The following is a 26,713-nucleotide window of genomic DNA, read 5'->3' on the forward strand; positions in this document are numbered from 1 at the left end:
CACTGTGATCCACTCGTAAACAACAGGCTGATTCTTTACTTTTTACTTAAATAGATAAAGCTCTTTGTTTTACACACACTGAGAGGCTAAAACCCTTCACATGCAGTCTTATAAAGCCCCTGAATGTTTGTCTTTCTTTGCAAACAAGTAAGAATTCTAGTGACCTCTGCTCAGGGACAAGTAAAGGTCTCCACCACTCCCTCGTTCCCCCTCAAAGCCCACCAGATTGTCGCCATGTTCCTCTCAAATCTATATCCGCTGATGCCTGTCTACTATTTTCATAAACATTCTGCTCTTTTCTGTTCAGCATCCCAGCATGCGACAAACGTACACTCAAAATTGGAAAAGTCATAAAAATAGGTCTGAATTCGAGGCCATTACTGTCGGGGCTTCCAAAACTTGGAAGCAGATAAGTCAAACAAATTCTATCCCAAGTCCACCAGTGGAGTTTATGAAGAGAGGACCGATCACACAATCTCCCAACATTTACGCTCGCTGCATCTCCCCGAGGCATTTCCCCATCTAACGTCCTTGGAATGGATTCAACAACTTCACTCAGTATCTACATTTCCCCGCACCCATCTGTCAGTTCAGATGTTTCGACTTCCAATCGGAACCAAATGTAAGCACAGGCAGGAGCTGAGTGAAAAGGGGGGGGGGGGACACAGCCTGGACTGAACTCTTCTTTAAGTAAGAGGCTGGATCCCCACAGCACGGCGGTGATGCTCGCTCTGCACAGCCAGTGTGTTGACAACTCGTCTGGCAGACATTAGGTAGTTTGGGTGTAAAAGCAAAAGGCCAAATACATACATTTTCATCTTTACCGAAATATTTTCCTGTGAATGCAACCAAGGCTAGAAACACTAAGACGACGTAAATGTTCAAACAAAAATAAATTATTAAATCAAAATTCCTGAATTGCTTGAGAAAGAGGATTTCTGCTGCACACTGTGATGTGACAATAATCATTTCTGACTGTGTGGCAGTGTTCAGGTGTATTGCAAAGGGGCTTGACTGAATGAGGTTAATTATGCAGGAAGTAGGTAATCCATCCTCATCACCATGGCACCCCTCACATGGCCTTGCCTCTATAATTATTACATGTATTTAATCTCCACCCTGAGTGCTCCACCTAAGCACCCCCCCCCCCAAACCAAAGCCCCTGTGTGGCTCTGAACAGTGATGGGTTTAAGAGTTAAATATAGTTAAGTGTGATTGTATTGAGCTCTTGTTTCTAAGTAAAAGTTTGATTTTGCCATAAATGACTGACACCAATGTACTTCCGACTTTGTTCGTCCCACATATCAGTCATGTTCATCTAAAACCCAAGAGGAGACTCCCAAGTGATGTTGATTCACACTCACCAGCTGTTAATGAATTGCAGCTACCGTACTTAAGAAATACTTAAAGGCCTTAAGGGCACTGCTGTGTGAAGTGTTGTGGTCCAGGATGAATGTTTGGAATAGTGTCAAAATTAATGTGGCTTAGATTTATGAACTAGATTTGGACAAAGGGAACCTATGCAGCATTTCAAAGCGAATGAAACGGTCCAAAGAAAGAGGCTTTTCTGTCTCACTGTCTCTCTTTGTGTCTGTCTGTCTGCCAAACAATGTGAGGTGACGTCAGCCGCAGATTATTGCCAACATTTCTCCTCACTGATAATTAGCTTCCGACAGACTCTGGCCATTCTTTTTAGTGTCTGATGAGAATGAGGGTTCGTAACTGCCACTCGGATCTTAATTGATGTCACTTATTCTCAACCTGATAATTTAGCCAATGGGCCGTTTAAGTTCCGAAAATTGCTTTCCTGCGTCTACGCGGTTTAGGGCGAACAAAAGGCGACGTGATACAGTTTCAGATGGACATGGGGCAGTGTGTGTGTGTGTGTGTGTGTGTGTGTGTGTGCGCGCGCGCGCGCGCATTTGCAGGTGTTTAATGCTAAGTGGTGAAGTATCATGCATTATGTTGTGGAGTTAAAAGAGTTTAAGTGGTGGAGAAAATAAATTAAATATACTAATGAATGCCATGAAATTAAGTGTAGGTATATAAACCGACCGTAAATATACCATAAATCAGCCATACTTGAGCTGTAATGAATAGCTGGAACCTTTCTGGTGTATCCTCTAATGATAAGATTTGAAATGAGCTGCAGTCCCAAGCCAAAATAAAACTTACTAAATGAGTCTCGCTCCGTTCACTTCGCCTTCATTTCAATCTGTTACGTGATGGCATTTTCTTCAAAATTGAATTCATTTAAAAGAGTATTAAAAAAAAAAAGAAAGAAGACAAAATGACTCCAGCCTTTGGTGACAGCGGTATTACCTCTTTTCAGGCTTGGTTACAGTCGGTAGTTTGTCATCCGTGAAGACTAAATTCAGGGCCCGGTGTAATCTCTGGAAAACAAGAAAAACATTATCTATCACACACAGAACAGACACAATTCCAGCCTTTTTTTAATGTGTTTATTTTTGTGTGTGTGTGTGTGTGTGTGTGTGTGTGTGTGTGTGTGTGTGTGTGTGTGTGTGTGTGTGTGTGTGTGTGTGTGTGTGTGTGTGTGTGTGTGTGTGTGTGTGTGTGTGTGTGTGTGTTCTGTACTTGACTAGTGTGCAGCCAGTATTTGAAGCGCGGCTCTTTGACTCTGGGGATGACCAGCTTGTACACAATGTGCTCGGCTACAGTGGTCACCAGCGATAAGGCCACGCCCACACACAGCATCACAAACAGCCCCGAGAAATGCTTTATACCCATCTGCAGCGTCTGGAGAGAGAGAGAGCGAGAGAGAGGGGCAAGTGAGGGAAAGAGTGATGCATTGTTTTCAATTTCAATAATTCCACTTCTGCGTCGACAGTTCTTAATGAACAACAAGACTGAAGCTGCAGTTACTCATTGTGCTTCAGTGGATTTTATGAGGTATAGTTGACATTGGTGAGCATCAGGGATAAGAAGTAACTAAATATATTCACAGCACAGCGTTGGAGTCTTTGGTAGCTGCTCCTGCTTGTGATCAGTGCACACAGAGCACTTTCTCTTTAATGATAACACTAATGTGAATCTAAGTTTCCCTCTTTTGGCTCTTTATTATACACGACAAATGAGTCTGTGGAGGTTGTCTCGTCCACAGTAGGAAGCTCCCGATTTTGTTGCATTAGAGAAACTTGGGCTGACCTCCCGGGCATCGATGGGCTCCCGCTGCTTTCCAGAAATCCATTAAAAACAGCTCAGACGAGGCAAAATGATGTACTGACAAATGTAACCCATCACGCGTTTATAACGCCACAGTTATTGCATCTGCGATTTTAGCTAAAGCCTGTACTTTCTACCAGGAATTGAAAATGTGGAGCCTATTAGTCTACTTTTGCCATTTTCTTTGTTTTACAGAATACAGTGTTGTTTTAAAAAAAAGTCCACCTTGATTCAGCGACCGGAAGTCTTCCCCCTCCTCCAAAAGGGTTTTTTTCTCATTACACCTTGACATTTTATTATAATGGAACTCTTTTATTATAAGGAATTAGAACAGAAAAGAACATTTGGTAGTTATAATAAATGAAGGGTTTGTTTTCTACAGTAATTGTCTCTGGTGTTTATGATAATGTCCTTACTTATGTGTGTGGGTGCGTGTAGCTACCGCGCCGCCAATGAACCCTGAATCCACCTATTCTGTGTCATAAAGCTCATGAGTTGTCTGTAACTACATTTGTGCAACAGGTCAGGGACTGACTGGAACACGTTAACTGAGACCTGGAGTGCTGTTAAGATGGCAAAACATGTCTAAGCCTCTTTTGAAAGCATCCGTTCTGATCCATACTCCTCCAGCCAGGATCAAGCTTAGATACAGATGCAGCTACACTGATTGTGACGCAGTGTTTTGAATCTGCTGTTGCTGTCTTAAATGGCTTTTTTCCTCTCTTTAAAGAGAAGATTACAATGATTCCCAGGAGTTCAGGGTGATGCGCAAACAGACAGTGAGAGTGTCTGACTAAAGCACTTTGGGGGCTTTTAAAACTTTAATTTCGAGTCATATCGGATGCGAATGAAATCAAACGACACTTATGTTGTGTCACGGTAAGAAGGCATTCCCAAGATACACGACAATCATCTGTGTCTAACACTCAGCTCCTTATACAAGTTAAATCTCAGACTCCTTCAATAGGATTAATGTTTAAGCACACACTCTCCTCTCCTCCTGCTTTTTTTCCTTTTTGATAAATCACAGTTTAGCGCTCTAATTCCTGGTTCACTTGCTCCTTTTGCTGGAGAAATCTCCACATAATACCAATAAAGCACACAACACTTTGCAATCCTCATCCTTTCAATCACAATTTATTTCTTGGTGATGTTAAATCGGGCCCTCTTAATGCTAGGTAATTGAATAATACGGCTTTTATTGGTATTGATTGTATTACTTCAAATGGGATCAACTTCTTTTAGGGGCGACACGGAACTGGTGGCACGCCAGCGCGTTTTGGCCGCCTAGGTGAAGCCAATCCATCAGGTTTCTCCGTCTTTTCAGAATGCCAGGCTGGCTGCGGGCGGGGCGGGGAGCCTGGCATTCATCGGAATAAAGAATAGCGACAAAAAACGCTGAGCAGGCAGGACTAAAGGGAAGCAGCCTTGTCAGTAATTCATATTGCATACATCACACTGATTTCCTGCTGATGTATTACAATGTTGATTCTGACAGCAACTTGTACCTTTGCCCGAATTCTGCTGCCGCTGTCTGATTTCCTGGGTGTGGATGAAACACCACTAACTTGTAGCATTTGATGAAGTCCATTTAATCACTTAACAAATGAGGCGCTTTAATGTTATCTCACACAGTACACTCTATGTATTATACTGTATATCACAGGATCCACAGTGCTGAGATGGGAGGCCGTGCGTCATCATTATACAACATTTTCTGTACCAGCCGGATATGCTTGTATACTATCCAAACAGATATGGAATATTAATGAAACAGAATACTGATTCGAGGGAGCTTTCTATATTCAGTCTGAGACGTGATGCAGCAACAAAAAAATATGCCTGGAGCCATTTAAATGACTCCCACTCTGGATAGCATCGATAACGCAGCGCGCCGCAGTACGACGGGAAAATGGTTCTCGTGTCAATACACCAAGACAAGAGCAGACTTTTCCTAACTTGTGAAGGTCGGTCGAAAAGCCACAGCACAACGGGATGAAGAGAGAGAGGAGGAAGTGTTTTAAAGAAGAGATAGAAGGAGCAGAGGTGTGAGACTTTGTAGAGATGATGTTTAAAGTCACACGGGGTTTATGAAGTGCTGACTGAGGAACAAATGGAGGATTACAGCGTCTTATCTTTGCTTTGATTCAGTGTTTTTATTCTAGCTTTCATTGTTTTACATCCTAATACCTAAAGAACTTGTCGAATTCATAATGCTATACTTAAATGAACCTCATAGCGTCTAACTGCTTTTTGCTGGAGGCTGTATACATTTTACATAAATGCCCGAACTTTAAAACACTGCTCAGGTGGGACTACATGGCAGTACACTTGTACGGTGTCCACAGTAATGTCTCCATTGAACAGAAATGGCTGCATTTACAGCTGTTAAACACATAGCAGGTGCTACTGCTGGTACTTACCTCAGTTACAGCAAAGCTCCGCTTCCCACAGGGCACAACTTTGTACCATTTGTCATGCAGCATGTCCATGAAGCCGTCCGACTTATACTGACTTACAAGCTCCGAGAAGTTGGAGGTGAGGGGAGAGTTCTGAGGGAGGCCAATGCCATAGCCTGCCACAACACACACACACACAGAGAACAGACTCTTAAGCAATTATCCCCTCTGTCACAACAGTAAGTTATTTTCATTCGCTTTCATCTACCACCACTGTGTTCTCTGTAATGGTCCGAGTTGTTGTTTACTAATAAATAAAGGTGCCACAGGGAGCGGGCAGCCTTTGGCAAAGACTCCCGCTCTTATCAAAAAGTTTTGTATTTATTCTAAAAGCATGGAATTAAGAGCGGCAGTGTATCTCAGAAACCCTTAGTGTGACAGGGGAGGGCAATAAATGCAGTAACAGCCAGTAAGCTTCCTTTCCTTAGTGGAACGTACACTGATTGATCTGTTTTGCATCCCGAAGGCTTAACAGTGCATTAAGTGATTAAATATAACATTGGCTTTGATGAAGCGTCCACGTGTTTGCCTCACCTTCTATAGCAAAGGGCTTCCCAACCGTTAGAGTTTTGCAATCTGCATCTATGGAGACCTCGTAGTCCAGCAGAGCTTTGTCCATGATGAACGCGTCCAGCTTCTGAGGGTCGGCCCTGCAAAATGCACAGAATGGAGAAGAATATAAGTGGACAGCAAATGTCGTTAAAGCAAAAGAAAATCTGTTGCAGTGAGGACAGGCTCAACACATCGACTCTAAAAACTGAATTTACTCGCAGCTAAATCCTACGAGAATACAAATCTCTGTATTCTGTGCGAGACACGGCTTGTTTTCTGTTCTTTAACATACAGTACATCCTGGCTGATCATTACGGGCTGATTTGGTTGCAGCTGTACTCGTGTCCTCCGCATTTATTCCCCTCCATATTATTCAGTATTGATGTTGTGTATTTTATGAGCGGGGAACAACTGTGACACCGACCAATCAACCAAGCCAGTATGATTAAAACATGATTTCCCCCCCCCCTCGTCTCTCCTGCAATATTGGGGCGCTTCAATCTTGTATTTGCATTTCATCTGCATGGACGAGATTTGACACAGGAGAAATGGCGGGAGACGTGTGTGTAGAGAATGTGTTTAATGAAAAGGTTTCTGAAAAGATACAATTGCTCCATTAATTGAAGAATCTCTCGCTGCAACACCTTTTAGTTTTAATAAAAGGCTGAGGCATGCAAATAAAATGAATTTGCATTGTTGGGGATTGTGCGAAGTAACTTTCCATAACAGTAATAAGCAAAATGCAGCAGTGAGTAAACCCTGAGCCCAGAGGGTTAACAGCTCCTGTTTGCTTATGCTGTTTCTGTGCAGTAATTTTCAGAAATATACAAAAGAAAAGATCCCAATCGTCAGGGCGCAAGATCCTGGTTCATTCCATTGAAATTCTATACTGCCCAGGCGAAAATCTCTGCTCCGGCTTTTTCGCCTTTTCCAGCTGTATTCTGCTTTGCTCCACAGGGATGCAAGTTGACTGTAGAAACGGCTTAGGATGACAGCAATGGCAGAGTGAGGAGGAGGAAGATGAGGAGGAGGGGGAGCGTGAGATCAGAATGGGAGCAGGCAGGCTTGCAGTGGGGGAATGACAGCAGCAGAGGTGCATTTCTTTTTCTTTCTTCTCTGAGAAATTGATTCTTTGGAAGAACATTTCTGATTCATTGCCGATGTTGGTGTTCATGTTTCTTTCACTTATTCTGTTTCTGTGGTCATGAAGTAGAGAGTTCATTTTGCTGTGTCATTTTGAGGCGGAGTACAGATGTCAATGTGAGGCAGTGTCTTAGTGAAGATCATGCCAGTGTGTCTTTGGTGTAGTGTTGCCTTACTTGAGATTCTCGATGCCATCTGGCGTCGCAGGGACGTTGTAGCGCCTCATGTACTCGTGCATCTCGGGAAAGCTCTTTTTTAAGTAGTCCTCAGCGCTGCTTTCCCTCACCGTGGCAAATCGGAAACCCTGGGACGGATGGTGCAACTGCAGAAAGAATGCATAAAGGTGTGACTGGTGCACTGGTGACTGGTTTTTCAGCTGTTACTTTCTATTGTTGCGAGGCCATTTTCACCTTTGGGTCGTGTATCCCTGACAGCTGTTCGTAGGTCTTCTCCCCGACCATAACAGCAGCCAAGTTAGCAGTGTAGGTGGACAGACAGAACAGGCAGAAGATGGCCCAGAGGTTCATCAGCAGGCGACCCGTCCAGCACTTGGGCGGCTTGATGGCCACCGTGCGGCCGAAGAGGATAGCGTAGCACACATTGAGTGCCGAGGAGAAGGAGAACACGCGGTCTCTGTTGCGTCCGCGCGGCGTCATGCCAAACGGGCTGTGCCACTCGTACAGGGTGAGGAAGATGGCGGTGACGTGGAGTGAGACGAAGATGCCGAGCCACATGGACCAGTGCAGAGGCCACATGAAGGCGCCGATGGGTGCAGCCGTGTCCCGAGTACGAACCTAAGCGGGGTGCACACGAGTATGGATAACTCTCTACATGCTACAGTACATCTCCAAAACAAACAGTGTCAGTAGCAATCAACAATATTCATCAATACGTCTTGTTCCAACAATCAGGATTAAGAGTATTAACAACAACGGTTAGCAAAATGAGATGGGATGGGGAATGGAGTCCAGACAAGAAGGCAAGACCGTTCCACTTTGTGTGTCAACCTGTACGGCAAATCAATACCATAGTTAATGAAATCAGTTCTTGCTGGGAGGCCTCACGCTGGAAATGTTGTGAGCTTCTGAAATGCGTTAACGACAAAGCAGCTGCTGCAAATCTGCGTTTAGTCACTGAGAGTGGAAACGATAAAGCAGATGGTGACTGTGAAGAAAGGAGGAAATCTCTCCCCCTTTGGCTGAATGTAGAGGAAAAGAGGGGAGAATGATTACTGCAGTCACTACATCTGTCAGCTGGTGAAACTAGGTATAGTAATTGCGGTAATAGGGTCACCCTACAAAGCGCTACACTTACCGGTGAGCCCCATAAGAGAGATTGCATTAGAATCCAATAATGTGTTGGTTGCAGAAATAAAACGGTGCCATATCCTGATTGATAGTGAGCAACATGCTGAGAGGAGCGAGGTGAGGCGAGGTCAATGACAAAGAGAGGAAATGCAAGGGTAAGAGAGGGAGGAAGATGGAAAATGAAACATTCAATTCAATTTTAGTATTCAGAGACAAACCACAGAAGAGGAAGAGAGGCACTGACCAGGATTCCCAGACTGGTGGAGAAGAAGGGAGAGGTGAAGTCGATGACTTGGCTCCTGGCTGAGTTGATGCTGAATGATGTCACTGCCAAGTGGGCGGCGCCACTCAGCAGATCACCCACCAATCCTGTCCAGCGACCATTTTTGAACCCCCCATACTTCCCATCGCCCACTATGTAAAGGTCAAAGGTGAAGCCCATGTCTTCAGCCAGCTTCTCCAGCAGGTCGATGCAGTAACCGTAGCAACACTTCTTCAGGTCTGTGGGAACGGATCCATTGGTTCCTCCGATGTTTTGGAAAAGTCCCTCCAAAACAGAAGATTCATTGGTGAGTGGATCAAGGCAAAGCTGTCCAGCGGGACACAGTCCGTCCCCGTCCACCTCCCGGGTGAACACAAACGGGTGCTCCACCAGAGTCACCACACGCATGTGCAGCCGTGCCGGTCTGCGCCAGTCACCTCCCGCACCAGAACCGTGATGACTTGGCCAGACCCCCTGGTCCATCAAAACGTTACCTCGCCGCCAGCGTCCCAGGCGGGTCCAGGTTGGCTGCCCTAAGGGGTCCAGCTGGAGGGACCAGATGTAGTGATGAGCCTCAGAGACCAGTTTCTGGCTCCTGCTGCCACTGGATATAAACCCACTCTGGCCCTCGAATGACATGTTGGACAGGAATCTGAGAGGAACGGATAGAGAGAGAGAGATCATCAAGGAGTTGAAAGGAAAAGGAAGTGTGGAACGGAGGGAGAGAGGACAGAGCAGCAGAAAGAGTGAGAGGAAATATACTTTGAGTCATTTTGTATCTTCACTGGTCTTAAAAATCCAGTATATATCAGCACTCCTGGCACAGAACTAACACAGTAGCTGCTACCACTTGATGACTGTCACCATTAAAAAAATATGATTTCTTCTTTCTTGCCGTTTTTACTTTTATCAGCCAAAGGCCCAAAAAGCAAAAATGGAGTGAAAGAAAGAGGAGCGCCCGACCATTAAGCAACCTGGAGGAGATATCCTTTATAAAATAAGCACTTTTTCCCTCTATGTGTTGCAAATCGATCCAAAGGTCAAGGTAGTAGGCATCAAGATGGGGCTAACAAATGTAAAATGTTTAGCTTAACACTCATCACTTGGCAGCATTGTTGGGCAGTAAAAAGAGCTCTGAGCTATCACCATAGTGATATTATGGCAGGACTAACAGGAGCTCCAAAGAGGCCAAAAGTCATTGGTGTGTAATGTTTGCATTGCTCAAAAACACAAATCTAGCAAGAGAATCTGAAAATAACGAGGAACTAGGAAGGATATAAAGCTGCTTATTGGACTGGAACCAACCACCTTTCATGTTGTTTACATTACTTCATGAAACCTTGAATCTTCTGCATACTGTGTTGTCTTCACAGCTTATTTAATATTCTGGCGTCTTGTTGTTCATTTACCATAAAGAATATTACTTCTTGGTTGGTTTCTACAAAAATCCATATCATAAATATTCCTCGTACCAATATACAGTGTGTGTGTGTGTGTGTGTGTGTGTGTGTGTGTGTGTGTGTGTGTGTGTGTGTGTGTGTGTGTGTGTGTGTGTGTGTGTGTGTGTGTGTGTGTGTGTGTGTCAGCGTCAGCGAGACAGTATGAGACAGACCATGGTTCAGTGATCATACCATCCCTCACTGAGCCATGCTACAGGCTGTCTGAGAGTGTCAGATACCCAACAGACACACACACAGGAAGACGCACACACATACATGCCTATGAGAACGCGTACGTGTGAATGTGAGAGAGCATATATTGTGTAACCTTTCCTGCATCTCTTTCGTCTCACCTTGCTCACCTTTCCCAGCGCTGCCTTGTCAGCCTTCTTCGACTTTTAAAGGGTTTTTAAGCCGACCAGTACATTTGAAGGTCAACATCTGTAATGACTCTTACACATAGGGGGACTCTCTTCTTGTGTTTGTCTTGTGTACAGAAGAAATGGAATGGAATGCGTATAGTTCACTTCATGCAGCCTCCCTATACATGCCACATAGTGGGAATACACCACATGAACACACTCTTAGAATTGTACTAGTTTGTGCACATTTCGTTTTGTCAGACTTCTCAGTTCATTGCATTTGGCCTGAAAGGGTTTGAGCACAGCGTCGGCTTCAGTCACAAGGTGTCCACAAGCAAAGATTGTATATATCACGATCACAACCCATTTGGATCAAGATAATACACAGAAGAGATCGGGCAAAAAGGAGCTGCACTTTTAGCTGAATAATATCTGCCAAGTCCTTGTTAAACCGCTCTCCCCCCTGAAGCAAACGGAAAGCGTTTTACTTACATTAGCTCGGGGAATACAACCCTCAGAGGAGACATTTATTATATAGCGGTTTGTGTCGTTATAGCTGCGGCACATTCAGGGAATTGTACTTGGCCTTCGTAGGCATCCATCACTTTCCACAGATTCCTATCGGGGACGAATCGCCTGGAGTTGGGCGGGGGGACTGAGCCGGATAAGCCACCAAAACGTGTCACGGCAGCATCTTATCTTTGAGGACATGACCTTTGCCCCCTCGTAGGTCATCTGTGAATCTGCGGTCCTCTGTCATTTTCCACTCTGTCTCTGTTTTTGTTCTCTCCCCGCCCTGTTTTTTGTTATCACATCCTCTGCCACCTATCTAATAGCTGTCCTCCCTCAGGTCTCTCATCCAGGTGGACAAACCTTATCAGCTTCATTCTGTTTTAATGACTTAATGTCTGGCCAGCTATGTGTGTGTGTGTGTGTGTGTGTGTCTGTCAGTCCCCTCGTCCATTTCAACCATCTTGCACAACAATTGCTTGGCTCTGTCTGCTCCACGCTGTCTTCTTCGTGGTCGATGGAAGTGTTTTCATAAGGACTTTCTTCTTCACAGTGTCAGATCAGAAAGTGATAGAAAGCTTTGCGGAGTGTTTAGATGCCAATAGGATGTTTACGTGGGAGAAAAGGTGAGAATAACCTGAACGGTGAAGCTAAAAAGGTCATTTGAAACGCGACAACAGACCTTGGGTAGTGTGTGCAGAGAAAAGCTTTCGATTGTCCCCGCGACAACACAAATCACTTCAGGATTAGGAGAGAATATCAGTCAATTGAGGTCCATTGGGATGTTTTATAGTCAAACCTTTCAGTTGAGACGGTCCTATTTTCTGGCTCTTTTACTAAGTATTTTGCCTCGTGTAAAGCTTCACGCTGTTCCGATTTCCTGGATGAACACTGAGTTACTGTGTAAATAGATCTAGGTGGGAAATGGACCAAAACGAGGAAGACAGATGAAGAGTTCAGTCAAGGTACCAAGTGATTTTTTAGCCTAATCCCTCACGGCAAGAGAACCCCAAGGAGTCAGAATGAATATATTTGATATTTAACGTCATTTAAAATTGAAAATGCTCTCGCTCCGGCTCTAACAGTCAATTCTCAGGGCGACTATCATCCCGAGTAAACTGCCGGGGAATTAAGCTTATTTTACATTTTACATGCTTGTTAAGCACCGGAGCCTCTGCGGACCGAGCAGATGTGGTATACGGGGAGCAGATTGGAGCCGCGGCCTTTCAGTTGTCTTCTTTAATTTCGACGAGCGGTTGGGGTTTAGTCCTCCTTTTCCCTGTTAGGGCTGGTGAGTTATTTAATTAGAATGGCTTGCTTGGCAGGAGAGTTGGTTGTATTCCTCTGAGGTTTGGCTGTTTGGCTTTGTCATCATTAAAGCTACTGAAAGAGCATTCACTTTGTCATTTAGTTGACTGCACTTGGCTCAGTGTTTAGGTCCCTGTGAATAATCAGGGATCAGTAAAAGCACAAGTGTCCTCCTCAGTGAACCTGGATACGAGCAGGTGTGTGGAGCAATCTGTGTCTCTCCCTTAAATCGGTTAAAGCCAATACTAACCGGCCAGGTCAGATCCGCCATAGCATTCAGACGCTGTCACGTTCCGTGTAAGCAAACATGGCGTCCGTAGTGAGCAGGAGATCTGGCAACACATCTGACAGCCACATTGCCGGGACAGCTTCCATCTTGCTGTGTGTAATAAAGGGAAAGCAGAGCCCCTGTACATAACGCTCGGGGCAAAGCAACTCCATTTCACAAGCCTTAACCTCCATTTTTCCTGGATACCCAACAGATTACAAGCAAACTGTTCCGATGTTAACACTGGTCAACTTGGCGCTACAGAACTACTGACCTCCATCGTAGCTTAATAAATCAAATCTCTCAGGAAGTATTCTGTTAGAATTACAATATTACAGACCGGCACTTCACACTACAACTCACAAGAGGAATGAACAAATCTAAAAAGCTTTACAATCCGGCAGAACAGAATGAGACTTTTATTTCACTTATCGGTGCCAGGTCTACTTAACAAATGTACAATAGGGAATACCTGTAGAGCATTATTATAGCTTTATATTGCCGTAGAAACAGTGCCTATGCAGAATACTGAGCCAATAAAAGGACTTAACCCTTCAGATTTCCCAAAACACATTAAGCCTGTACCTGAAAGGAAATACACTGAGCCCTATTTTCACAATTCACAGCCTTATCTACAGCCCACTGTTGGACTGAAGTCAGTTATGTAAATGAATGAGTATTGTTGAGCTCCAGGGTGCCTTCATTAAAACTGACACCGCGTCTCATAAAATTACCTTTTCACCGTATAATATCCTGGCAAGCAAAACTCTGGCTGCATGTAGCCGCAAGTTTTAATCAGGGTGAACTAAAAGCTCCCGTGTTGCATGTATACAGTCTGTACGTACATATCACTAGACCTAGAGGCTTTAATTACACCCGACAGAGCCTACAGGCCGTACTCAAACGCAGCATTGATCCTTATTCTGCCGCTGCTCGTTTAGAGCTACAGCGGTTCCTCCTCCACCTCGGCGTCACCTGTCGGCTCTGATCATCACCTCCTCTGCAGAAGAAATGTGTTATTGCTGCTGGTCAGTCTCCCCTGTGGCCTCGGTGTGTGTGTGTGTATGTGTTTGCAGGTAATCACTGTACAAGGTCAGGAGTGTGAACTGAAAATTGATGAGTCCAAGTCCAAGTCTTTTTTTAGTGCTTGCCTCTAATGTTATGATGTCACTGTGACCGAACCAGTCCAATCAGCTCAAACCAGCAGAGTCTGAGTCAGTGATTGATGAATACCAGTCTGCTCCATTGTATGTTTATCCCTCGTCTCTCACTCTTTTCTCAAAGTGACCCTCTCATCCATATTCACTCTGCCTGTGTAAATCTGGGGACTCAGCTCTTGGTTTTGTCCCACTTCCTGCAGGACATCTGGATCAGCGTCTGTCCCCAAAAGCTATTTCATGCATATTGTTTGCTCACACTTTCACCGGCGCGATGATTTCCACAACCCGGGTGGTTGCACGCCGCCCGCCGCTGACCTTCCCGACGCTCTTATCTGACAGAGACGAGTCCATTCCTGTCACCTTGTTTGCTTGTTATTTTGTGCTGGTCTTCTGCTCTTGGCAGTGTTTCAGAAGCCTGCTGTACGGGGGACTTGATCACCTCCAAACTGATGGGCACAACCATCACGACTCCATGGACTTAAGCTACTTGGGCAGACTGGGCTCTGGTTTAGCATGTAGCCGGTGTCCTCTACAATACCTCACCTGTCTGCCACCTCCTCTCGGATGCGACCCTACGTGACAAACACCTCTATATTTCATGTTCTTCCCCCTTTGTGCCCAGCCTTTTGCTCGCCGGAGACTCTGCTGCCACCATAGGTCGTCTCCCTGTCGCTGTGTGTGCCATATCCTGTCTCTGTTCATCACATCTTCCTTTAATGGAAACAGTGCTGCTTATTCTACAAGCCTCTGTTCTGTACTTACGCTTTACTGCTTTTTATTTCTACAACAGTGGCTCACAGTTGTTATGAAAAAACATCTGAAACAGAGTCTAGTGATCAGGTCTCCAGAGGAATGTAGTTGTCTTTTTTTTTCCACCACCGATCATTCTGTTGAATCATTTTCCCGAGCACAGAGGTCATGTTGCCACCACCCACACACACACACTCCCCCCCCCCGGGTCTCTGGGTGTCACCTGCTTCTCTCCGGGCGATATCGGCTCCCTGTAGGTCGGCTCAGTTGTGCCTCGTGCTGCATCTGTCCTCCCTTGATACAAAATCAATATCAGTCTCTTCGCTGCAAGGATTCTCTCTGAAATAACAAGAGATTCAATACTAGACAGGCCAGGCGAGTCTGAAGGGTCCTCCAGGGGCCGCGACAAACTGTTAGATCTAATAAGGTGAATATCCCCCGTCATTTACCCATCTGTTTTATTTTATCAACGCAAGGCTCAGAAATGTCAAGAGACGTCTCACATTTTCAGTCCGGTCTGAGGGAAATGAGATCATCCAGAGTTAAGGCATGCACCTGAGGTCAAATAGAGGTCATCACATGTTTAAGTCAACATAGGAATGATACAAAAAACAATATCCTCTGGCCAGTGAACAGACATGCGACCGCAGGTGGTAGATTATGAAATCCAATTCCGAGCTGGTTCCAGTTATGCGCAGCGCCCAGTTCGCTCTCTCCAGCATTGCATTTCTAAAGCACGAGATTCTGTTTACCACCTGACTACTGTGGGGCATTGAGGCAAACTGTGCCCTGTAAATGCCACCTGCTCTGGCTGCCGGCTCTTCATCACCGCCGCTCTGCAAACCTCTTCTATTTTTCTGCCGGAGCTCCTTTCCTACAACCTGTTTACATATTGCCTCTTTGCTCTGCTGCCTTTCACCATCATAACATCATATTAGAGTCATTTCATATCAGATACAAAGGGAGATCCACAGAATATTGTCCTAGTATTTTTCGATTTATTCCTAAACTACAGCCAACTTCTGTCTCATTCCCAGACTCCTCTCTGCTCTCAGGTTTCATGAATTATCATCAGAATAACTCTTAAACTTCCATGTGTCTGGTTTCAGTATACTGGATACTTTTAGAAACTTTCATACAGGACCAGTTTCTGTTGGAGAATCTAAGTCCGACTGCTCAGTCTTGTATCTCTTTGTCCCTCAGGCTCCTCACCCATTCAAGTAGCTGCGTATTCTATTTCTAATAAAAATGGATCTATTAAATATTTAACTGCATCTTCAGCCACCTGAAATCTTACAGTAATGCAGAAGAATATGTGGCTGCTTTGCACACAGAGCGGTGACTTAAACTCAGTAATTATGGAACTCAGAGCCACAATGAGACGCTTTCATATCATCGTACAACACACAGCAATGACATCGCACTTTAGGTTCAATAGAGGATTGACCTTTTATAAAGTGAGCTAGAACCAAACCGTCCAATATTTAGTCTGAGCCGCTATTTCAAAGGACGGCCGTTTACATCATATCGTTACATCGGGTCACCTGACACATTTTATAGGTTCTGGCTTCGCTGCCTAACAAGCTTTGTTAGATTACAGAATGAAATATAGTTGCTGCTATTCAAGCCTCAGACTGTGCACGGTGTCTGCTGCCAATATGCAACTTAGATGGATTAACCAGAGTGTGTTAGTCAGCTGACCAGACACCGCAAAAAAAGTATCTGTATTAAGATATAGCCTGTAATACTACAGTGTATATATGTATAAATATGTATAGAGTGTATACCTGATCATATGCGATTTCTCACAGTCCAGGGATTTGAACCTATGACTTTGCCGTAATTAACTGTCACCTGTCAACACCAGCATCTCCATGATATATACTTGTATGGTGTCCATTTCAATGTAACTATTCACGTGTGCATATCTTCATGTACTGAATGTTTGACTGTGATCAGAGAGTAATTAGATGTGAGATGTTTGATAGATGCAAGTGCACAGACCAAAACGTCTCTGAGCTTAAACAAATGTAAATGTGTAGTACAGAACTCGGGGAGCATTTCTAAGAGAGAACGGCTTTTCTGTATCTTCACAGGTCGCGAATCGTCTACGTCTCCTATTTGCTATCCAGTGGCTACAGATTTCCCTGAGCTTGGTACTTGGCTGACTTAACCAAATCCCCAGTGTGTGTAACAGTGTGGATTAGCTGCCGTGTCCAGAAGAGGGAACGGAACTTCGACAGGTAAATCCTTTATGTTGACAGGGTCACAAACAGGGCGTCTCTAAGCCTGCTGAGATGTGGGCCGACGCCTGTCCTTTGTTCTGTGGTATTTAAAACACTGCCAGGCCCATCGACCCGGCATAAGCAGCTTAGAAATGAGCCAAAGAAATGTAAACACAGGCAGAAACGCTTCCAGCCCTCAAGCTGGCCGTCATTCACTCTGCTGACTCAGGTGTTTTGGAGAGGATCTCAGCGGGAAAAGGTCAAATTCTAATTGTAATGCAGTGGTGTGTGATCACACACTCATCACTCATATCTATGCAATAGAAAGTGGAGAGCCCCAGCTGCACATTTCAGTACAATTCATCACACGGTATCATTTTACAGGGCTGCATTTAGAGTGTGTGTTCCGTGTCGTTGTGCATATATGTGCCTGTGCAGGTGTGTGTGAAATGTGTGTCTGTGACAAATTGTTAGAGAACATAACCAACTACACTGCACAATGCAATGGAGACGAACTAGAAGCTGTTCTGTGTCAGTGGTTCCTTAGCTGTAACAGATTATAACAATCTCTGCATTTGCGGTCATTTCCTGAAATTTATGAGACTGCGTGGGATCAAAGCATGATCGCTCTAGTAGCCATTTGATTTCATACCTTGCCAAGTAAGCCCCCGAGCTGCTGTTACTCTGCTGTGCATCCATGCAGTTGGTCGTCCCTGGTATCAGTGCCAACGCCGCGTCCTGCTGGGCTGCCGTGCCCACCGTCCGCGCCACCAGCTCCAGTGAGTCATGCACGTAATGATCCAGAGAAGGGGACCCCATGATCCCGTGGGCCAGGAGCCCAAGCGGCAACCCGTCTGTTCTCAGCTCAGCCACATTCTGACTGTCCCCTATGATCCAGTGGTAATCCGGCAGCGTCATCCGTGTGGCTAAAGTCCACAGGCGACGCATCTCCCTGATGTCGCACCCAAACGTCAAAACCACTCTTGTGGACGTCGAGTCCCTCAGGGCCTCCAGGTGGCGCATGAGAGCCTGCTGCTGATCCAATTTAGGCGATGAAGCAGAGGATGAGGCAGCAGAGGAGAAATAAGGTACAGATGATGATGGTGATGAGTCTTCAGCTCCCTTTGACTTCAACTTCCCTGATGACGCTCTGGAAGATGGTGGCGTTGATGAAGAATGCGATGAGTTTGAAGTGGCATTAGTCAGATTGACCAGAGCCCCCAGGTGGAAGCGGGTGTTGTTCTTGATGAGCGAGAGGAAGTCACTAATGTCCCATTCCTGGCAGAGCAGAACGCTAATGTCCCACCAGCCGTTCATCATTAGGAGCGTGTAAAGTAGACGGGATGGCGGCACCTCCACGGTCCGCATCGCCATTTGGAAATGGAGAGGATTCTGAGAGGAGACGGATAAAGGCAGCAGCATGTAATGGGAGATCAGCAGGCAGGGTGTGTGGATGTGTGAGAGAGGTGGACACGGTTTGAGAAACGGGCCAAGCGGAGGATTTGGGAAAGAGTAGAGGTGAAGGACGGGTGAAAGGTAGAGAGAGGAAAGAGAACAGGGAGGTGAGAGGGGGTATGATGGGTCAAACCGGTAAATGGGTTTGGGGAAGATACAGGGGAAAGTGTAAAACAAAAAAATGTGGTTATAGAGGGAGACGGAAATGAGTGATGGGGGGGACAGATAAGGTGTTGTGGGGAGGACAAAAGGTTGGTGAGGGTCAGTTAGATTTCAGGAGGACAGGAGACAAACACGATTGAGGAATTATGGGACAGAAGGCAAGGAAAGGGTGTGAGGAAGTCGGTAGAGTCGGAGGAGGAGAAGACGTTTAACCGTAAAGTAGAGGAAAGAAGAGAAGAAGGAAATGGATGAAGTAGAGAGACAGAAAGAATGGTCGGAGATAAAGCAGGAAGTACAGAAAAGTGAGGGACGAAAGGAAGGAAGGAAGGAAGCAAAGAGGAAAACAGGTTAGAATTCTCCAGCAGAATTACTTCCTACATCTACACATTCCATTTGTTCCTGGAGAACAAACACAGGCTGCTGAATATAATGGATGTCCGCCTCCACTGCCTCACCTGCACTCATGAATATCATTACTCACATCACGTGAAGCGTAATCCACCTGTGTTCAGTCCTGCTTGTGTGACCATGGTGCGGGGAGAGAGTCCATCTAAAGAAGGTCCTCACATCTACCCTCTGTCTGTCATTTGCGATTCATAAATTCATGAATTGACTGATGAGGGTCGGACAGATCAATGGGGAGAGAGAGAGAGAGAGAGAGAGAGTCGCTCTGTCACTGCCGGCATCTTAGCTTTGATTTCCACAGGGACCAGGAATGCTAAAGCCTCTGTGATCTCACGTCTCCTACATAAACCGGCCACCAAAAAAGCCCAACTTGTCCAACTGAGGAGCAATTGCAGGATACAGAAGTATCCGATTTGGCTTTACCTCCACTCCGCTTCTGGACGCCCTCATTTCTGTCTTTACCGCATCACTCAAACAATCGGGTCTCCGCTGGGAACGCGTTCAAAACAACACGGCATCGAACTTTTAATAAGATTCCAGTGTTTCAGCAGCTTTGCATGAACACGCAGCGAGAGTTTGTGATAAATAAATAAAAGAAAAGGGGCATAGAGTTTGAAATGGGATGAAGTGAGACCAATGGCTGCCTGGCGGGAAGTAAATCAATCTAAAAGAAATGATGATACGCCTCAGAGGTCAGATGGCAGAGACGCGGAATCCAGCTGATTAGGTGGGAATTGGCTTAAACATGCAAAATGACAAATTGACACTCTGCTTTTCAGTTTACAGGTAATCACGATGCACACCTTCATGCACACACACACACACACGCGCACACACACACAAATACATTTATACTTCAAAGGCCCTCACCAAATCTGTTTAATTGATCTTACTTAACTTTTACACAAGCTTTGCAGTAAAAGTCCATTACAGCCCATCTGCCAGTTAATTGCCTCTGTGCCATTAATCACTTTTAGCCGTTACACATGCAAATAAGACGACGATTAATCATCTCCATAATCCACTGATTGCGTATAGATCATTTGCCGCCACCAAAACACACAAACTAAACAAAACCAACACCAAACGTTTCATTTCCAAATCGGAGCTCAGGAATGCTAATGCCGCCTGCAGTGCACCAGACGCTCGCTCACCTCCTCTCAACCCCGCCGGGGGTTTGTGGGATTTATGCTTGGCTGTAAATAAGCACAAAGCTGCATGACTTCATGTCTTTAATCTTACTTCATAAAAAACAAATCTGTCTATCTTAATACACTGGAAAGCTGCCAAAATATGTTTTCAGATCAAGCTTTTTTTTTGAGCCGTCAGCAAACCGCGTCGACCTGAAAGGGAACAAATCTGACAAACGACTAAGTGATTTGTTATTGATCCCATGTGGTGATTGGTTGTGTTTCTACGGGATTACAGGGTCGTTTTCATTAGATGACGCATGGTAACTGTCCTTAACAATGTCTGAGCAATAACTTTCAACGGAACAGTGGATTTGGGCCGAATTCGCCGTTTTGCTAATCTTGCGAAACTCCAAAGTGGCGGAAGGTTTTTCCAGCTGCTTCCACAGCAAGAAATCCCGATATTCCCCGACCCTGAACTCCACGCAGAACTCCTCGTTGCTCTCAGCTCATCATCCTACTGACCTCCTTACGTCACTGCCAAAGTTATTTACGACAGGACAACGAGCAACTCCATGAGCGCCCTTCTCCCCCAGCCGCCTCAGTCAGCAAAGACCCATCACTCGTTTGTCATCACACTGAGCCTAATCAGCCCCACCTTATTACGCTTCAAATGAACTCCATATGTGTGCGTTAAATGAATCGTTGTGTTGTGCCGTGCGTGTGTTTGTTTATTTTCTTCATCTCTATGTGTAAATACCTCAGAAGAACAATGATCGCTACCTCCTTTAGAGCCCTTAGAGCCTTCTGCGTTAGCCGGAGCTTGTGCTGAGGTGTGGAGATTAAAACGAAAGTCAATGCAACCTAATTACCCATAATCCCGCAGAAATCTTAATGGCAACAGCAGTTAGTCATTTCCATTGACTGTAATAAACCTGCCAGCGTTTGGGTTCAATCACTTTGTATTAAATCTTTCAAGGGGGGAAGTAAATTTACAGATGCAGCAGGGAAATCACCGCCGGCCTGCACTCCTCAGATATCTACTGTGTGTGTGTGTGTGTATGTGTGTCTGTGTGTGTGAGAAAAAAGGCAATGGCTGCAGCGGCAACACATCTATGCAGACAACAGGATAATGTAAACACTATGGATTACAATGTAAACTGCAGTAAACTGGGTCACAGCTGGTCGGCTGGGTTCCATTTTGTGTCACTTTTTGTTAGTTTCTACTTGTTCCCAGTGTTTGTCGTCATCGATGTGGTTTTTCCGTTTTCTTTTACCATATATGGTCCTGGCAATTTTGGCGACCAGTGATTCTGATATTGCATCTTGGCCAACAGTGACTCATCTTAGTGGCGGCCTCCTTATTCATCGGGGCGTCTGACATGCTTTTATAAACAAAGGGGCACTTTGTATACATGAGTCCTAATCATAATCATAATCAGCAATGGTTGAGATTGATCCATATTCCTTGAAAACACACTTGGCACAGCGATACCAAAAAGAGACAGGGAAAACTTCCAGTCACGTCCTGAGAGTGAAATGAGTCGGCGAGAGATAGAGAGGCGTGTGTGTGTGTGTGTGTGCGCTTTTGTTGATGCGCCATCAGGTTAACTGGCGCGTGCTGCAGCCGTGACCACTTTCAATATCCAGGTCTCTGTGCAGCTCCCTGGGCATCATTTGGCACAAAGGAGCAGGAAGGTGGAGCCATTGTGAAGCAAACAACGTCACATTTAATATAATTCAACATGATGATTATCAGATATCCATATATATATTCCTCTATCTTGTGTGCTTGTGTGGGTAAACGCAGCCTTTGCTTATATGGGATTCACTTCTGGCACATGTGTTATAATACTGAATCATTCTCTTCATGCTGTGGTGTTTTTGGCGAGACTTAAGTTGAAGGTTCAGGCGTTGGATTGGTGGAAGACAACATGCTACTGTCCTCTTTCCTCTGGGGTTTTCTGCTGGCTGTCCTCTTTGAAGCTAAAGTCTCAGTCCCCCCTCAGCGACTCCCCACCTCAGCACTCTGAAGTCGTTCCCTCCTTTGTTCCCTAAGCTGCGCGGCCTACACGTCTGTCGTCTGATAAGGAAACGTCGGGGAGGATTGAGCCATCAAACGGTTTGGCGATTCGTTTGTCTGACAAATGCAAAACGCTTGAACGTTGCGTGATGAAATTAAGACGCTCAGTGATGATGGAAGAAATAAGCCACATAAAGGTAGAGGTCACACAAGGTCATTGAGTTGTCGCTCTTTTATCGGTTTGTTATCGACACAAACGTGAGTCAGGGGGAGAAAAGTCACACAGCTGCTTGTTTGAATATTTACCCATCCATCCGTCCACCCGTTTTGTCTTTGTCTGTCCTATCTATTTCCGTTGTTGGATTTATAAAACCTGCTGGCGTCTTATACCAACCAAGTGCACAGACCAGGAAATGAGATATTATCCTACACACACACACACACACACACACACACACACACTCACACACACTCACACACTCACACACACACACACACACACACACACACACACACACACACACACACACACACACACACACACACACACACACACACACACACAGAGTGAGAGAGTAGGTGGCAAGTGTCCCAGAACCCTTCAGGCTAACTAATGGTAGGGATGTGTGTGTGTGTGTATGTGAGTGTTGAGGAAACAATGATGCTCTTTGCTCCTCCCAGAATGCTCTCTGTGTAGAGGCCAATGCAAAAACACACTCACACTAATTGTTAGTCAGCGCTCATCGATATGCAATAACTGCCCGATTATTGCCACCTGATTAAAGACGACGAGGGTGCTTAGTTACACTCATTTGTTTTCTCTGTGTGTGTGTGTGTGTGAGATCTTTTGAGCAGTCCTCTTTTCCAGAGAATGATAATTGATTAATCCTCCCTCTGATGAATGTCGTGTTTGCTCTCTCTCTCCCTCTGAACTCTCTGTGCCCTTGTGCCATGAATCCCAAACGTCCTCCCCATCATTACCGTCTTTTCGCACAATTGTCAGGAGACCAAAACTGTTTATGTAATTCTGCCATAGATTAGAACGGGAGCCCTGGTGCAACGATCACATTTCTCCACTCTGGATCATCTAAATTTAGAGGAGAAGCTGTGGAGGAGAAGTATTCTGGCCTGACAGCAACGCCTGCGGAACTTCCCAGGTTGTCTTGTTGACTCCACTAGCGGAGGATACATGTAGTCGGTGTGTTCCTCCACCTCTGAAACAGGCCCAACGCCAAAGAAGCATCACCCAACCTCCGTTCGGCCGTGAGTGGGTGCCTCTGCGTTATTGGCCTTTTCTCACGCAGAGATCTGACTCTTATAATCGACAAATGACTGATTTGGAAACACTGATCTGAACGTCTTGAGTGTGGCAGAGATGTGCGATCACCCTCTTGTAGATGAAGGAGGACAGAGAATGATATCCTGTCTTAGCTGAAATGAATGGGATCGATACTTTTGTCAGCACTGAAGGGCCTCCGCAGTCGTCCAAGTTGTCAAAATGAAAAATCAGACGTCAGAAATGAAGCATGGCACCCACTGGACTTGTTATTTTGTTATATTTTTGTCTGTTTCGTAACTCATTCGGACTATTCAAACTGTCGTGATCTCTGTTTCGCGACGCTTTGGTTCGGCTGCGTTTTGATTCTTGACTGGAGCTTCACCTCTCACACGCTGTGACGCTGAATACCAATGCTCCATTTGTTGACTCGTATGCAGGTTAAATTAAAGTGAGTGTGTGTGTGTGTGGCTGCGTGTGTAACTGCGTGTGTAACTGCGTGTGTGTAGCTTTCAGTCGTCATCCCACTCTGAACCCAAAAGAGATACGCAGGAACCTCCCTCCTCCTTCAGTTTGAGGAGATGGATGCCCTGTGGACTTGCAGTTCTGGCACCACGGACAGAGCCTGCGTGTGTTCTCTCTCCATGGTCCTGAATGTTTTGCTTCTCTCTCGCTCTTGTATCTTCTGTAATGTTTGCACCTCCGCACACAAGAAAAGCACCAACCATTTATCAGTAACAAGGTTTGGGCCCATTTTTAGTTAAAGTGGTAGGAGAGGAAACTAAAACAAAACAAACACACTGGCTCTCCTGAATTGAAGGGTTGTTTTGTGGCAGTTATAGCAGAGAATAGGTTCCTGTGAATCAGGCAGGAGGAGAAGAAGCGAGAAGAAGAGAAACGAAGCAGAAAGTGACTCACCCTGCAGAGTCAAATAAACAGGGAACTAATGACCAGCAGCTGTGACACAGTGAAGCAGATGATGGCGTCCTTAGTGTCTATTTAATGCCAAATGAATCCGTTTGTGGTCATATATTTACATCATTATTGAAGGCATCTTCTACACACACACACACACACACACACACACTCGCCTGCTGTGCGCTCAGTATAATCAACAGTTAGCAGCAGGATCAAAACTTTACCTCGCTGCGGCGCATGAAGTCCCGCTGCACCACGCTCACCACCGGCACCTGGAGAGCCAGAGACACGAACTCCAACTTGACGAACTCCTCCCGGTTGCGGGGGAAGGCGAGCATGGCGGAGACCCCCTGCACCACCACGGTGTGACACACGCTCTCCAGGAAGGACATCGGGTCCTCGCCGTCCGCGCTGCCCGCCGTGGAGAAGGAGAACGCGGGAAGCTCCCCCAGTCCGCTCCCCACCGCCATGACCAGCTCCAGGGATAAATTGTAGGGCAGCAATCCCGCCCGGTTCAGAGCCTCGGCCGCGACCAGAACCGAGTCTCGGGGCGCGAACACTCGGTTCTCCCTCGAAGCGTTTTCCTCCCGTTGCCTCGCCACGTTTTTACTCCGGTTTGCGCCCCGCTGGCTGTTCACTGCGCCGCGACTCCTCAGACTTCCGTACCCGAGCGCAGCGGCATGCGTTTGAACCTTTTCCAACTCCTGTTGCCGCTCTCCCGGCTCCCTCAAAGACCCCGCCGCCTCCCCGGTACCCAAGTCCTCCAAACCGCTGCTAGTGGCGACGGAGAGCAAGCGAGGCTGAACGTGCAGAGCCCCGACCCGCACCGTGTGGCCGATACGCCTCAGCACCTGGCACGGCTGCGGGTGCGAGCGGGCGCACGGCGGCAGAGAGGCAAGGGCGCACAGAAGCAGCATGAGGAACCGTAACGGCGGAGAATCCCCGGTCCCCGCTCGAGCTCCCGGGCCGTTCATCGTCATCCTCACCGTCACCACCGTCCTCACCATCATCCCCGCTCCACAGCTGTAGCGGGCAGCACGGCCGAGCACAAGGGCCGCTCCGTCGGTCCCCCTCCTGGCCCCCCGAGTGTGACCCTCCAGCTGTCTCAGACCAGCCGCTGTCCCGGCTCCGGCTCCGGCTTCTGCTCCGGGTCCAGCTGCGGATCCTGGTCCAACTGCGGCTCCAGCTCGCGGCAAAGTTGCGCGTTTCCCCCACAAACACGGACAACAGGCTGCCGAGACGCCGGGTGAGGCGGGAGCCGCGCACAAGCACAAACTGAACCCCAAAAGTGCCGTTTTTCATTTCAAAAGATTTTCATCATTCAAACCTCATGGTGACTGAACGGGTGGTTAAATCAAACGGCAGAAGAATTCCCACATATTCCACTTAATTGCTGAGCGGAAAAATAAGAAGAATATAAACCAGAAAAAGAGATTGAAGATAAACCCAGAGGAGGAAATGTCGAAAAATGTTGTTGCGCATCAAACATCTCCAAACACCCAGAAATCCAGAGATGGAAACATCTGATGGCTTCAGAGGAAAATGATCCCATTATCATCCAGAGCGCAGGAGCACAGACGCGTTACATGCAGGCGCAGCACTTGATGCATCCCTTGTATGTCATATAAATATATATATAAAATATTTAGGATTTGTATTCTAGAGCGTCGTTCCAGAGCGCTTGCGCCGAGCTGGACCCTCCATACTCCACACTTGTAAGACGGGGGAGACCTCTGGCACAGAGCGCCGGGGTCTTCTGCGCACGTTCCAGTGAGACGGAAACCTGTCCTGACTTTACCCCCCCCCCCCCCCCCTCCTCCCCCACCGCACACACACATGCACGCACACGCGCACACACCCTTCAGTAGCAGAATAAAAGGCAGTAAACAAATCAGATCAAATCCCCACACTCAGACTGTGTGTGTGTGAACTCTGATGCAGACCTGCTGGATTAGATCAAAGCTTTCCTGCATAAACCAATGTAGTGGTTTGTTGCATGTTTAATGGTGGCATTTTATTGGATTGTGTGAAAAGTGAAGACAATTAAGAACGAATTCAAACACCTTTTCTGTGTTTATTTGAGGGTTATTGTGTTGGAACATGGTTGATTTTTAAAATAGAGGCCTGGGTGGATAAAATCATGCCTGAAACTGTAGTCGAGCACATAAAATAGCTGTTTTCAAAAACACACTTTGTGTTTTTTACAGGATCCAAACCCCCACAGTTGATGTGATTTGTTTCCCTGTTTTAGCCTTAAACACGAACGGGACCACTGAGAAGATTTCTGATATTTCGAAGGCAAGTCAACACACATTGTGCATCCAGCAGAGACGCACAACACTGCTGTGCATTAATCAGCATGTTCACGTAAACGCAACCCGAGACCTCGAGGCCACAACGCAGAGAGATCCATCAA

General features: G+C 46.1%; 1 protein-coding gene across 1 annotated transcript in view; it reads right to left on the reverse strand.

The window, feature by feature from the left end:
- grin3a (glutamate receptor, ionotropic, N-methyl-D-aspartate 3A) overlaps positions 1-25,304 on the reverse strand; it is a 28,296-nt gene extending 2,992 nt beyond the window's left edge. The window contains exons 1-9 of the mRNA XM_076164120.1: positions 24,522-25,304; positions 17,581-18,320; positions 8,889-9,558; positions 7,748-8,131; positions 7,514-7,659; positions 6,177-6,292; positions 5,607-5,758; positions 2,596-2,757; positions 2,323-2,393 (exon numbers count right to left, since the gene is read on the reverse strand). Of these exons, the coding sequence (XP_076020235.1) occupies positions 2,323-2,393; positions 2,596-2,757; positions 5,607-5,758; positions 6,177-6,292; positions 7,514-7,659; positions 7,748-8,131; positions 8,889-9,558; positions 17,581-18,320; positions 24,522-25,304 (3,224 nt within the window). The remainder of the gene's footprint in view (positions 1-2,322; positions 2,394-2,595; positions 2,758-5,606; positions 5,759-6,176; positions 6,293-7,513; positions 7,660-7,747; positions 8,132-8,888; positions 9,559-17,580; positions 18,321-24,521) is intronic.
- Positions 25,305-26,713: the final 1,409 nt, after the last annotated feature.

The sequence above is a fragment of the Genypterus blacodes genome, unplaced genomic scaffold (genome assembly GCF_046128005.1).
Source record: "Genypterus blacodes isolate CSIRO-AG114 ecotype Tasmania unplaced genomic scaffold, CSIRO-AGI_Gbla_v1 ptg000133l_1, whole genome shotgun sequence".
In the NCBI taxonomy this organism is placed as follows: Eukaryota; Metazoa; Chordata; class Actinopteri; order Ophidiiformes; family Ophidiidae; genus Genypterus; species Genypterus blacodes.